The following is a 12358-nucleotide window of genomic DNA, read 5'->3' on the forward strand; positions in this document are numbered from 1 at the left end:
TAGAACAGTAGGGACACATACAATTAACTGTACCACTAATTTGGAAAACAAACCAACCCACCAAAAAAAAAGTTCATCCTTATCATTGTTGAACAGAGCTACAAACAACTGCAATGACCTCTTTTTTTTTTTTTTCTTTTAACCTTTATCTACATTCCTGTACTGTGAAAAGGAGAATGAATAAGAATAGTTACATTTAGTGCAATAGGACTCAGTATAGCTTCTTTGATTTCTTTACATAATAAACAGATTTCTATATATACCAACACCGTGGTCTGTACTTCCTTATTTACATCAAACACCGTTTTACATATATACAGGTTAGCAAAATACACGAATTCTCCCAGAACCAGATGCATTTCAACTATATTTTGTTATATAACTATTTTTTTTTTTAAAAAAAAAAAGCAGCCCACCACACTTATTTTTTCACAATAATTCCATTACTAAAATTGTCTTTATTTCCTTCCAGTGTTGTACTTTGTCTAGTTACAGAACACTATCACCTGCAGACTGGTACTTGTACTTCACAAGATACTTCAGGAGTCCAGCTCTAATTGCTCTTGATTTTCACTGAGTCTTAACATAAGCTGTTGTTCATAATAAAGGCTTTTTGCATAGTTTATTTCTTGAGATAGTTTTACTGCAAGAACTTCAGATTTCACATGGACCTGCAAAGAGACAAGTTTCCTTTGTTAATGTAGTACTATTTTTCTAAAGCGGAATATAGTTTTCATTACCACATAAATTGAAAGAATTGGATTAGATTGGCTATGCTTGAAGTCTCCTCTAACAAATAGCAATGTTTGGTGACATTTTCTTTCCTATTCAGTGCTGAGGCTGAAGTACAGAAGTGTGTGATGCATGTAACTATAGGTATTTTAAGAAGACAGCAGAAACTTCTTGCAATATTTGAAGTTACTTCCTTTGCTTCCTTTCCTACCTTTCATCTAGCTCGTCTGTTTGGAATGTAAACTGACTTAGGTCAGGGGTGAGCTTGTAAACTTGTCTGTAAAACAGACCCCTGAGCAACTACTGTAAGAAAGCAAAAAACTGAGTTCTGATCAGCTTCTACATGCATGATGTAAGGAGCCTTTTCAATCTTAGATATTCTGCGGTAAAGATTGGTATGTATACGAGGAAAATGGAAAGCTATAAGTATAAATAGTAAGTATAAAGCAAAATACTTAAGTTCAGTGTATGTATCGCAAAATTAAAAAGCCATTTTCAGCTACAGAAATATTCTTCCTATTTTAACTTCTGCCTTCAGAAGATGATAGATTTTTCTTTCAGCTTGCTTACAAGTTTAAGGAACAAGTTGTTCTGTCACTTAAACCTTTCTAGCAGCAGCTAGTTACAGTGTTAAGAATTTCATTGCTACGCGGCACAGGAAACCAAACACTCGTGACTGCAACCACTTTTAGAATAGTGCATGCATTCAGGGTGGGGGAAACAACCCTGGGTGAGCGAAACCACAGAGGCTGGATCCTTACCATGGGTTTTTGTTGCGATGGGCCGGGCATTGCCACACCACTGCTTGTATTAACAGCTTTCTTTGTCAACTGTATATACACTTTGCCGTGATCTTTGGAAACAAGGCAGTGGTAGAGATCATCGTACTTGACTTCCAGGAAGATGGCCTCGCGGTCTGCGTAGTCTCCACTCTTCAGGAAATAAACAGCTTTAGATGAAATGAGAACACAGTAGCTGTCTATGTTCTCCACAGCTATGAAGCTAGAAGGGAAAAAAAAGACAGAAAAGGAACACGTTTCTTAACCTGTTTTGTTTGGGAAAAAAAAGGGCGGGGAGGGATTATATGTACAATTCATTTGTATTTACTCAAAACTGCTATAAAAATTGAGCTGATGAGGACCTCCTCGCACAGTTAAGAAATCATACTGTAGATCAACTATTATCACTAAATGACTAGCTTCTAGCTTTGGGCAATAAAAGGGCATATAAAAGCATCCTTTAACAATGCTTAGTAAGAGTAATTTTCTTGCATTTGAACGCTGCAAGTGCCCTGCTTTTGCAGTTGAATTGTAACTTTGGGTCCATTGCTGATTACGTGAACAGTACGCAGCTATTTATGACTACAGCATAATCCATCTATAATACATTACACACCTACTGTGCTTCATTTTGCCACGTACTTCCCTCCCCAGTAAAAGCAAGGAACAAGTTTAACTTGTTGCCTGGATCAGTAGCTAGAAAAGAGAAATTAGCTGCTTAACATGGTGGGTGAAAGGTTAAGCAGCAAGCAGATTTCCCTGGAGAGAATAGTCTGAGTGATGAATAGGGGAGGCAGAAAAGCTGAATTAAGGAGATTGAGAATTACGATGTCCAAAAAGGTGAAAGTGTAAAAAGAGCAATAAAAAAAGCAAAAGTGAAATATGTATTTTTATACACAAACACTTCTTCCCCACTTCCGATTTGTTACTAAAAAGAATCTTGTGGCATTTTAAATTACTGAAACTTAGAACTAGATTTGGGTTTATCCTCAAAAAAGCCTGCTGAATGGAATAATCCTGTTCCGTCAACAGACCATAAGGGTATAAATTTACCTGTAAGAGTAAGATTCTCCTATCTCAGGTGGTTCAAATGTAGCGCTGTTTTGTGAAGCGCTGGTTTTACAAATCTCTCCACTGCTGCACTAATGATTATGCAAAACAGTCCTCCAGGTACCAGCACTGAAGGAGTTACAATTCCAGAACTACAGCCAGCTCTGTCATTTAAACAGCACTATGCACAGGTGACCCTGAGCTGTATCTGAACAAACCCTTAGCAAAGAACAGAATTTTTATAAGAAAACCAGTGCAGATGGTCAGATCTTAGCTTCTTTTTGTGGCATGAAAGAATAATTCCAGTAATCTTACATTAATCATTTTTGGAAAGATGTTATTTTGCGCTGAACATGTATTTTCCCTGTACCTCCTAGTGATGTCATGTTACAAATGCTCTTGCTTCCATAAATTTGACAAAGGCATACGCACATTCAAGGGAACAAATAACACTTCCATTTAAGTACTGAGAAGAGCACAGATCTTAAAAATTCCCCATGCTGTACTTCATATAAAAATGCATAATATGGAATTGAACTGCAGGAACAGGATAGTGAAGTGTGTGTGTTTATGCAAAAGAAAACAGACAAATTTCAGCATTAAAAAAATGGGTGGAAAACATTGTTAACATAGTTTTTGAAAAAAAGCAGTTGTCTCAGTTTTCCTTCAGGGTTCAAAAATTTAGATAGGAAGGCCTTAATTTTAAAACAGCATTATGACCTGCAGATCAGTCCCTCGCCTTAGAGCACGCAGGTACACAAGGACAGGCCAACAAACGCGGCAGATTTTGGCCTTGAGTTAGGTCAGAGTCATCCACTAACAGCAGAACCGGAGGCAGCCTGCTCGCGTGCTGGCTACCTCGCTGGTTTACACCAAGAAAAAATAATTGAGAGAGGGTGATTTTCATAAATTTCTAATACAGTATCACTGTTTTATGTAATTGCCATAGCACAAAGTTAGGAAATTTTAGAGAGTTATGTATATGCCCTCAGAAGAAAAGCTGCTTTTCTGATGTGTGGTATTGCAGTCTTAAGACTTTCCTCATCATTGATGCAAAGCACAAAAAGCTACTCTAAGTTCAGTGGAAAAAAGAGGGAAATCGCCCTATAGTGTTGGTTTTCGTTTCTTTTTAAGAAGATCAGGTTGTGGCTCTGATTTTTCTCACAAAGTTGTCACTGCTGTCGTGTGTATTTTGAGAAATGGAAACAGAAGACAACAATTTTATGGTGAAGCCCAGAACATTAGATAATTTGTATACAGGCTCTACGTTTTGTTCTAAGTTTGAGTCATGCATCATTACCCATTCTGTCTTGCCAACGCTTATTTCTCTGTGCCTTGTCCTCAGCATGCATATTTAACCTTTTAAGATGTAATTTTTTTTTTTTTTTTTAACAAATCCATACTTTTATACTATTAAAAATTTCAAATTAATAAAAGAAAATGAAACATGATCCAGTAGAACAAAGCAGAAGCAACCAGATCTCTGGAGAATTTGTGGGTTTTTAATAACATCAGGAAGTAATTACACAATATTTTCCAGAAGTGAAACAGTGAGCCTAACTGGAAAAAAATGTGGAAACATTTAGTTAGAACAGTAGAGCAAGGTATTAAACCCCTTTTTATGGATTTAACTCTGAAGGAAAATATGCAAATAATCAGGTCTTTAAATGTGTTTTTGGTTATGATACTAAGATAAAAGTCAGACGCATAATTTTGTACTTATTTTCTGTGACTAGAATCACTGTTTTCTTGTTGAGTGATGTTCCTAATGGTCAAGTCATAGTAAATGAACACTGTGTCTTTCAATGACAAGAGCCCCCAGATTGGCTTACAGGGTAAACTTGTGAAAAGCTGATGCTAAAATTTGTGTTACGAATTGGCCGTTTCCAATTTCCCCACTTAGAGCCAAACTCTGCTCATGTGACAGCAAAAAGTCTGTCAAATGAGGTGAAAATAGGACAGGAAAGGTGCAAGGCCATGGGAGTGCAGGTAAGTGCCACACTGCAGACTTCCTTAGGGGCTGCTGAAGATAACATCTGTATGGGGCAAAACGCTTTCAGTGCCTGGTTTTTGCACTGGAGGAATTAAAATACGCTGCTGAGTTTGTACAGCCCCTCTCCTATGGTGGCTTCACCATCCCGCTCCATCTGTTGAAAACAAGTTCAACTGCTTTGCCTTGGAAGATGCTCTAACCAATAACAAATCCAGAAACACAGCATTTTACCCTCTCCACTGAAAAAAGCTCTTCAGGTAACAGTGGTGCAGACACACCAGTGTTAAGTAATGAATTACACCTTAAAACTTAGTCCAGCAAACTCACATATCCTATAGAAACATACAGATACTGTCCTGGGCATTAATTCCATACACAGCTTTTGATACCCTTTAAGCTGATTGTTTACATGCTGTTTTCATTTGGTTTCGTGCACAAATAATCAAGGCATTCAAGCATAGGTGCTCCTTCAGTTTTGCACATATGACCCATTCGGGTTATTCAGTACCGGCTCTTCTGAGCCTCTCCTGCCCTCCAAAGAGGTTCAGTGTATTTGCCAGTTGTGTCAGTCCAAGTGTGAACACCTTGAACTCATGAATATCATGGACCACAGGCTGAAGTTAGTTTCTCTCACATTTCAACCAGGGCCGCTTCAAAGTGCACCAATTAACGATCATTTCAGGTACTGCTCCCACAGAGCAGCTACTAATTTAGGCCGTCAACTGTGAGAAACAGCAGCCAGCAGAGACAGCTAACTGAAGAGATGCTGGTTTGGGTCTGTACATCAGTGTGGTAAAAGCGACTATGAGCCTTATCAACAGGTACTTGTTTTATCACAGTACAATAACAGAAAGACAGACTAAGATGTTAAATGGGCTGAGATTTTCTCTTCTGTAAAGATAAGAGTGGGGCCGGGCTTATACAGGTGTCAGAAACCAAAGCTCTGACTTCCACAGACAGCACAAGCGCAATACGGGAATCCTGTTGCAGCAGTGTTTGTTGTGTACAGTCGGGGATGAACGATGGTAGAGTCATCAGGTGTTTGTGCTGTGCTGCTCATCAGCATCAAGAGGAAATGTGTGTGTGAGCGATATAATTCGGCCTCGCTTTCCCAAAGACAAAAATGACATGACAGCTACTCAGCAACTGTGTAAGTCGGTACTTACAACTCATCTTGGATGTTGTCGGTCAGTTTGAACAGCTGTTCCTGTCCTTCCGCTTGACTTTCTGAGTAGCGGGGCAAGAGTCCTTGAGGGCCTCTACAGCAGCGCGGCTTGCGCACCCTCTCAGCTTGGGTTCTACATACAAGATAGATGAAAAAAATTACAAATTGCAACAGCAGTGCTTTTCCTTCCACTTGAACCCATCAGGACATAAAGTTGTATTTATTCAAAATCCAAGGTCTTCATTAATACTGCATATGGCATCTGTAATAGGAAGATATGGTGTCAGTTCATACAGTTTTGCATTTCAAAGAAGCATTTCTCAGTTTTATTCCAGTTAGGAGGAAGTAGGGTAAATAGACATGAAAGAGCAATCTAAACTCAGTACTCTACAGGTTTTCACATATAGGTATTAATAGAGTTCTGCTGATTTGACTGTTTCTTTTCAGTTTTCTACAGAAAGTGGAAAGCACTGACCTAGATAAAGCCCACATTGATGGACAGTGTGTCATTAGGTCAAGAATTAAGGGCTGTGGTAATAGGAGAGCTCACTCATATTTCAAATGAGAAGAGAGATGAAAATCAAATCCACAGTAAGAGCAGCCATAGCAGGTTTAGCGTACATTATTTTTCTTGAGTGTACATAAAAATGTGAACAAAACACAGCCCCCAAAAGCCCAACACACACATGGCCCAAGAGAGCTTGATACTGGCCATAGTGCTAAAGAACTGCAGGCTAGGTTCCTCCCTTAGCAGTATTTTGTTAAAAAACAATATTCCAAATTCCTTTAAGCCTTGGAACGCCCTACCCCTGAAGAATTGTGTTACAGGCTGCCTAGCCCTGCTTTATTCTCTGCCCTTTCCCAACAGCATCACTCTGGGACTGTAGTGTTTTTGTTGTTGTTGTTTTTTGTTTTTTTTTTTCATTTATTTATTAATTTATTTATTAATCTATTTCAGGCTATTGCTATTGTTATTTTTTTCCAACCAAATGCAGCACTTCTGGTTAGCATGCTCTGCTTCCTGCTTTGGTGCTTGGTAAAGACCCTGAACAGTGAACTTGCTTTTATCCTTTTTTGATCAGAAGATGGGGGAACGAATCCTCTGTAACAACGCGTTTGCTTTTTAAGCTGCTTGGCAGTAGCACGCTGGAGCACTCGCCTTGCAAGCTTTGCCTTCTGCAGATGTTTTCTCTGGAGTCTTGTATCTGTGGTACCTTTCCCTCTCGGCAATCCTGTGTGAGACTTGCTACAAATGTACCCCTTTAAAATCTGTTTTCCTTTGGGTCTTTGACATCCCTGTCTTCTAATCATGACAGACCTTTTCTTTGCCCCTTTCTGTCTTGGCTACAGTTAATGTTGTTTGAAGAAAGTATTTTAAATGTTGTTCATGATTTAAATTTGTCTGCATTTTGTTCTTAATGAATGACTGAATTTAGTGCGTCTATCATTGATCTGTTTCGTATTTTGCAAACAAGGTACAGCCACCAAAGATACTGGCTTTGATAATACAAAGCTGCTACAACCCAGCAGACTAAAACCTCAATCAATTTACAGGGATCGTATATTGTGACTATCCAGTGAGTTTGTGCTTTAGATTATGTCACTGACCTGGTTTAAATAAATGTACAGTGGCTTGGAAGAAGCACTTAGCCCTGATCCTTTTGGAAAGAAACTGAGGAGAGACAGACAGCTGCTGACTTCAGTGACTGCACTTCAGCCGAGCTATGGTTATACTGAAAGTCCCTTCGTATATGAGAAATATATGGAAATTCTCCAAATAAAAGAATGCGAAACAGCAGGAGAGCAAAGAGCCATAACAAACAATCAGTTAATATTGCCAGTAAAATATAATCTGTCAGATTTTCAGTTGTACCTCTATTGGCAGTTTTTCTTACAGCTTTTAATATTATCTACTGTGAGATCAAAACAATGAAACAAAAAATACATGACCGTATAAAATTCCGAGCTGGCAAAAGCTCATTTTGCTACTTTCCAGCTTTTAGATATATGTGTACATACACACACACCCCCCATTGCTTAACCAGAGCTTTGTGCTGTCGAACACTACAGAATATCAAGCCCTGTCTGTGCACTATAACATTTCTCAGATTAAGCATCTTGTGCCTTTCATGACCACAGAACAACCACATCGTATTTTGGGTATTTCAGCAGAAATACACTTACGTCTGCTGCAGCATATTAATGGAATCATGATCTCAAAACCAGCATGTAGCTTTCTTTAACAAAGTAGTTCAAAGCCAGTGTGTTGGGACACCTCGTTAAAAGGGGGGGGCAGTTGTGTTAATTCTTACACAGAAGAGACTCTTTCTCTCCTTTGTTTTTAGGGAGCATACCTGTAAGCAAAAGCTGTTCACAAAGTTACCTGTTCCTCCTGCAGTAAACCTGTTGTTCTTCTCTTCATTACCTTTTAAGAGCTTTACAAATTAAACTGTTCTTTTGAACATCAAGATGGGACAAGCTCTCCACCCCCTGCCCCATTTTCACCCTCAGGTTGTTGCCAAGAGATTTTCATTTAACTCCTTAATAAATAACAACCACAAGCATTTGGCTTCAGGAAATGTGAAGGGTTACAGATGAATTATACTGCATTATACTGTCCTACTTCCTTCACTTTCAAAAACAGCATATCTGTAAAATCTCACTTAGCTCCGAGCACCTGGAGGTTGTATCAACAAGTTGAAAGAGCAACTGAAGCTCCGTGCACAGTTTCTAACTAGCTGCAGTAGCTACAGGCCAGTCATTAGCCTGTCCTTTGAACACTTTTTTACTGTGCATTCAGGAAAGGTAGATAATGGAGCGTTCACCCATTCAGCTGGAATGAGCAACAACACGGCATAATGGTTTTTGTATTAATAATCTTTCAGATAACCGACTGCACTATCTAATCTGCAGCACCATGAGAAGAGGCATCTGAAGCAAGACTACTTTTAAAAAAGAAAAAAGGAACAAAATAGGCTTTTAATCAGACCTATTTTGTGGTAACCAGGACATGAGAGAACACTGACTGGCTTCTAATGTGTGGCATAGAAGCAGGTCAGAGAGACCACACAACAGTACTGGGCACTATGGTGGATTTCTCACAAAATTGGCAATTTGTGATTTTTTTTTAAACCACATTAGTTAATACGGTGCTTACTATCGCCATCACTCCTGTGTGCTAAAACATTCATCTTGGTGAGAAAAAGATAATTTTCATCTTGGCGATAACAAGGTCAGCTGCTTTTCAGCAAAGTGCCACTAGTGATAGCAGGAATTGCATTGATCCTCCCAGTCCATCAGCCCTTGGCAAACTAGTCTGTTTGGTCTGGATAGCTAACGACATTCCACACTACTAGATTTTTTTTTTCCTTTAATCTACAAATTTGTTCTACTGTCTCAAGTTACATTCTGTAAATAATAAGCAACACTGATGAAATGCAAAAAGCTGAAAATTTGCAAAGCAGAATGAACGGCGGTGTGCCCACATCTGTGTTACATTACACATGCACTCAACAGATTTGCTGATTCTTTTTTAATAAGCACACAAAGGCAACACAAGGCAGAAATGCCCTCGTGTCTACTAGTCGCAGCAGGGAAGAGCGCTGCTGAATGGGGACACAAAGAGATTGGAAATGGTGTCAGGCGGCTGCAGCACACAGGAGCGTTCTTCACCCTTGAGACAAAGCTGAACACTGGAGAATCCTATTTCAGCGGGCCATATGCACATTAAAAACTGCAATGCTTACATTACTGTAACAGTGTTAATTGGCTGGCTTTTGCTTAACAGGTCGTGGAATTCATGCTGGCCAGCTTTAGGTTGAAAGCTGTGTGATCAAGCCGATCGCTGCCCCAGTAAGGCAAGGAAGGTTTCAGGTACTGGTGATAATTATTTACCAGCTTAGAAAAAAGCTCTTGAATGCATATAATGAGCTTCCATGGCTTTTACACATCAGGTTTTAAAGATTGTTTTTTCTATTCTAAGTCAGAAATACTTGGTTTGACCCTCTGTTAGTTTTCAGACACTCATAGCCTATTAGCACAGCCCCCCCCCCCCACCAAAAAAAACATTATGACTTAAAAGTGATTCCACAGACCCCTTACAACATCCCTGAAGAGGCAAATTTGGAAAAAAACAAACAAAAAAACCCACCCCGCCTCCCCCCGCCCCCGATTTAGTAGTATTTACATACTTCTGCTGGGCTGTTACTGGACTTTCAGTGCAGCCTGCATTATTCCTTCTCGAGACCTCCAGATTTCAGAACACACTGCTTTGGCATGACAGAAGGCATAAATTACATACAGATTTTCATCCATAAATCCATAATTGGAAGAGAGAGGACACCCCAAAACGAGCACAGGCAATAGGTGTTAAGTGCAGGAAGCATTTGTGACATTCTGAAAACAGCACTTAATGAAAAGAGGCTCATCACGGCCACTACGACTGTTGTCTTGACCGACTGTCACCAAAACCACCGAGTCCAGTCTAGGTGACGAATAATGGTGTGCAAATTAGCCACCCCAGCCCTCCAAAGAGCTCTCCCTAGCCGCAGGGCAGCCACACACACACACACACACACACACACACACGATAACAAGACCCGCTTCCTCCTGCCCGAACTTCCAGCTACTATCATCAACGTGGTGTGTTCAACAGCCTTGTCATTCTAACCCATTTAGAGCAGCAACTAACTAGTTCTGGTATAGAAAGTCTGAAAGAATTTGAGCTACCGTAAAAACCTGTTTTTTCAGGTTTGCATAAAATTTATCTGTAAGAGCCTGCTCCAAGCTGTAACTTGGTATACTGACTTTGTGCCTGGATTTTTTTTTTCTGCTCCCTTGAAATAAATACAAAACAAACTGAGTTCAGTCAAAGGAAAATGGACAGGTAAGAAACCTAGGATAAAGTTCAATTGCGGCTGGTATTTTGAAGAAATAATATACAGTCTGTTACAAACTTGGCTTTAGAAAATGACTGCTTCATAATGTAGGAAGTACTTTATCTAGGGAGGATTTAGTGCATTTCAAACACTAAGACGAGACCAGATCTGATCAATGGAGGAACGAGTTACATCTTCTGTTACAGGAAATGGAAAGACTAAAATGCTTGTCACATTTGCTGAAGACTGAATTCCACCTGCAGTCTTTACTAAGTAGCATCATACTGAGCCTCTCATTTCCATAAAATGCAAAATGAAATCAGTCCTTCCCTGTCTTCTAAGCAATTCATGGGAGGATGCAGTGAGTGGAGCAGACTGAATTGTGCTAGAATCAAACGAATGATGATGTATACCCTTAAAAAATGACCTCCAAGGTCAACTAGCAACGCAGGCTACAGATGATGCAGTTATATCACAGCACTTAAGGACAACAGGTGAAAACAAATAGGTAATTTCTGATACAGTCTGTATTTCTTGTCACACTTCTGCAAAATAATAGAAATCTATTTCCATTAATTTTCACTTTGTTGAAGTTGCTTCCTACTCAGTTCCATATGGTGAATTTCTGAGATCAGCAGGAATGTTCTCTGCCTATAGTGAGCAAAAGGGGACAGGCAGCATTATTTACTGTGTGCCATTTTCTGCATCTGGGAGGATGAACATTAAATGATTTCTGCCCTGTTTCTGAGAACCTGCAGAAACCTGTGTGTTTTGTAACTTGCATTTTGACTACTGGTAGATGGTAATGCTATGGTGTAAAGAGTAAATACAGTTGCATCCTTTGCAGTACTGGGTCTTGAAGATACAGTTCTCAGGGAAAGTGCAGGAAGATAATTTACTGAAGTCCTGCCACGTGAACCCAGAGAACTGGCACAGTGAATGGAATTCATTCATCAGTTCAGACAGATGCTTTTAAGGTGTGTTACAGACACACATGCAGTGCAGTCAGTCCAAGTGTTGGATTTGGCATTAGAATATCTGAGTTAGCTGCAAAAATGTGTAAAATCATGAGCCAGACAGCTCCCTGCTGACTGCATATCTGAGGAAGCTCATATACACTGTTTATTCCAGCAAACGCATAGAATATATTGTACTTGTTACGAGCGCTCCCAAAACGCTAGTTTCGGGCAGAAACATGGAAACAAGTGGTGCCTAGGGCTAAAACCTCCCACTTACAGTCAAATCCCTCCTCTTCTGAGGGATCTACCAGCTCAGATGCGGAAGACCTTTAGCTGACCCAGTATGCTCTTTAAGAACTACAGCATGCTGAAGAAGCAGCTTTATCATGTAGGCTGTCCCTGCAAGCTTCCTGGAGATGTAGTTACCTCCCTCCCCCGTTTCTTTTCTCTACAAGATCAAACCAAAACGAGTACTATTCATTGCACTTACGACTGTATTACATCTCCTCACACTTTAAGTTCAAAAGGAAGTGTGAACTTTGCTTTCTTAAAACTACAGCATCGTGTGTCCCTGCTTTAAAAACAGGAGAGCAGCAGGTGTACTCACTCACCCAGCTGAATGTTCTTATGACATCCATATTAAAATTGGTATCTGAATGAGCTTCCGCACATGTCTGCATACCAGCCAGCTGCGTGCCACTCACCTCAGTCACACTGTGCATTACCCGACGTTAACCTTTCCCACTCACTCCACCTCTCACTGCTCTGCAGCAGTTTTTCAAGTACTTCAGCATCATTAAGTT

The 12358-nt window shown here is 39.8% G+C and overlaps 1 protein-coding gene across 1 annotated transcript in view; it reads right to left on the reverse strand.

The window, feature by feature from the left end:
• Positions 1-438: 438 nt before the first annotated feature.
• Positions 439-12358, reverse strand: part of VPS13D (vacuolar protein sorting 13 homolog D) — an 82129-nt gene continuing 70209 nt past the window's right edge. Inside the window, 3 exon segments of the mRNA XM_088536204.1 lie at positions 439-671; positions 1494-1734; positions 5721-5852. Of these exon segments, the coding sequence (XP_088392330.1) occupies positions 540-671; positions 1494-1734; positions 5721-5852 (505 nt within the window). The 3' untranslated portion in view covers positions 439-539.

This window comes from Tinamus guttatus, unplaced genomic scaffold (genome assembly GCF_059628265.1).
Source record: "Tinamus guttatus ecotype Peru unplaced genomic scaffold, ASM5962826v1 Tinamus_guttatus_pri_ptg000652l, whole genome shotgun sequence".
Classification (NCBI taxonomy): Eukaryota; Metazoa; Chordata; class Aves; order Tinamiformes; family Tinamidae; genus Tinamus; species Tinamus guttatus.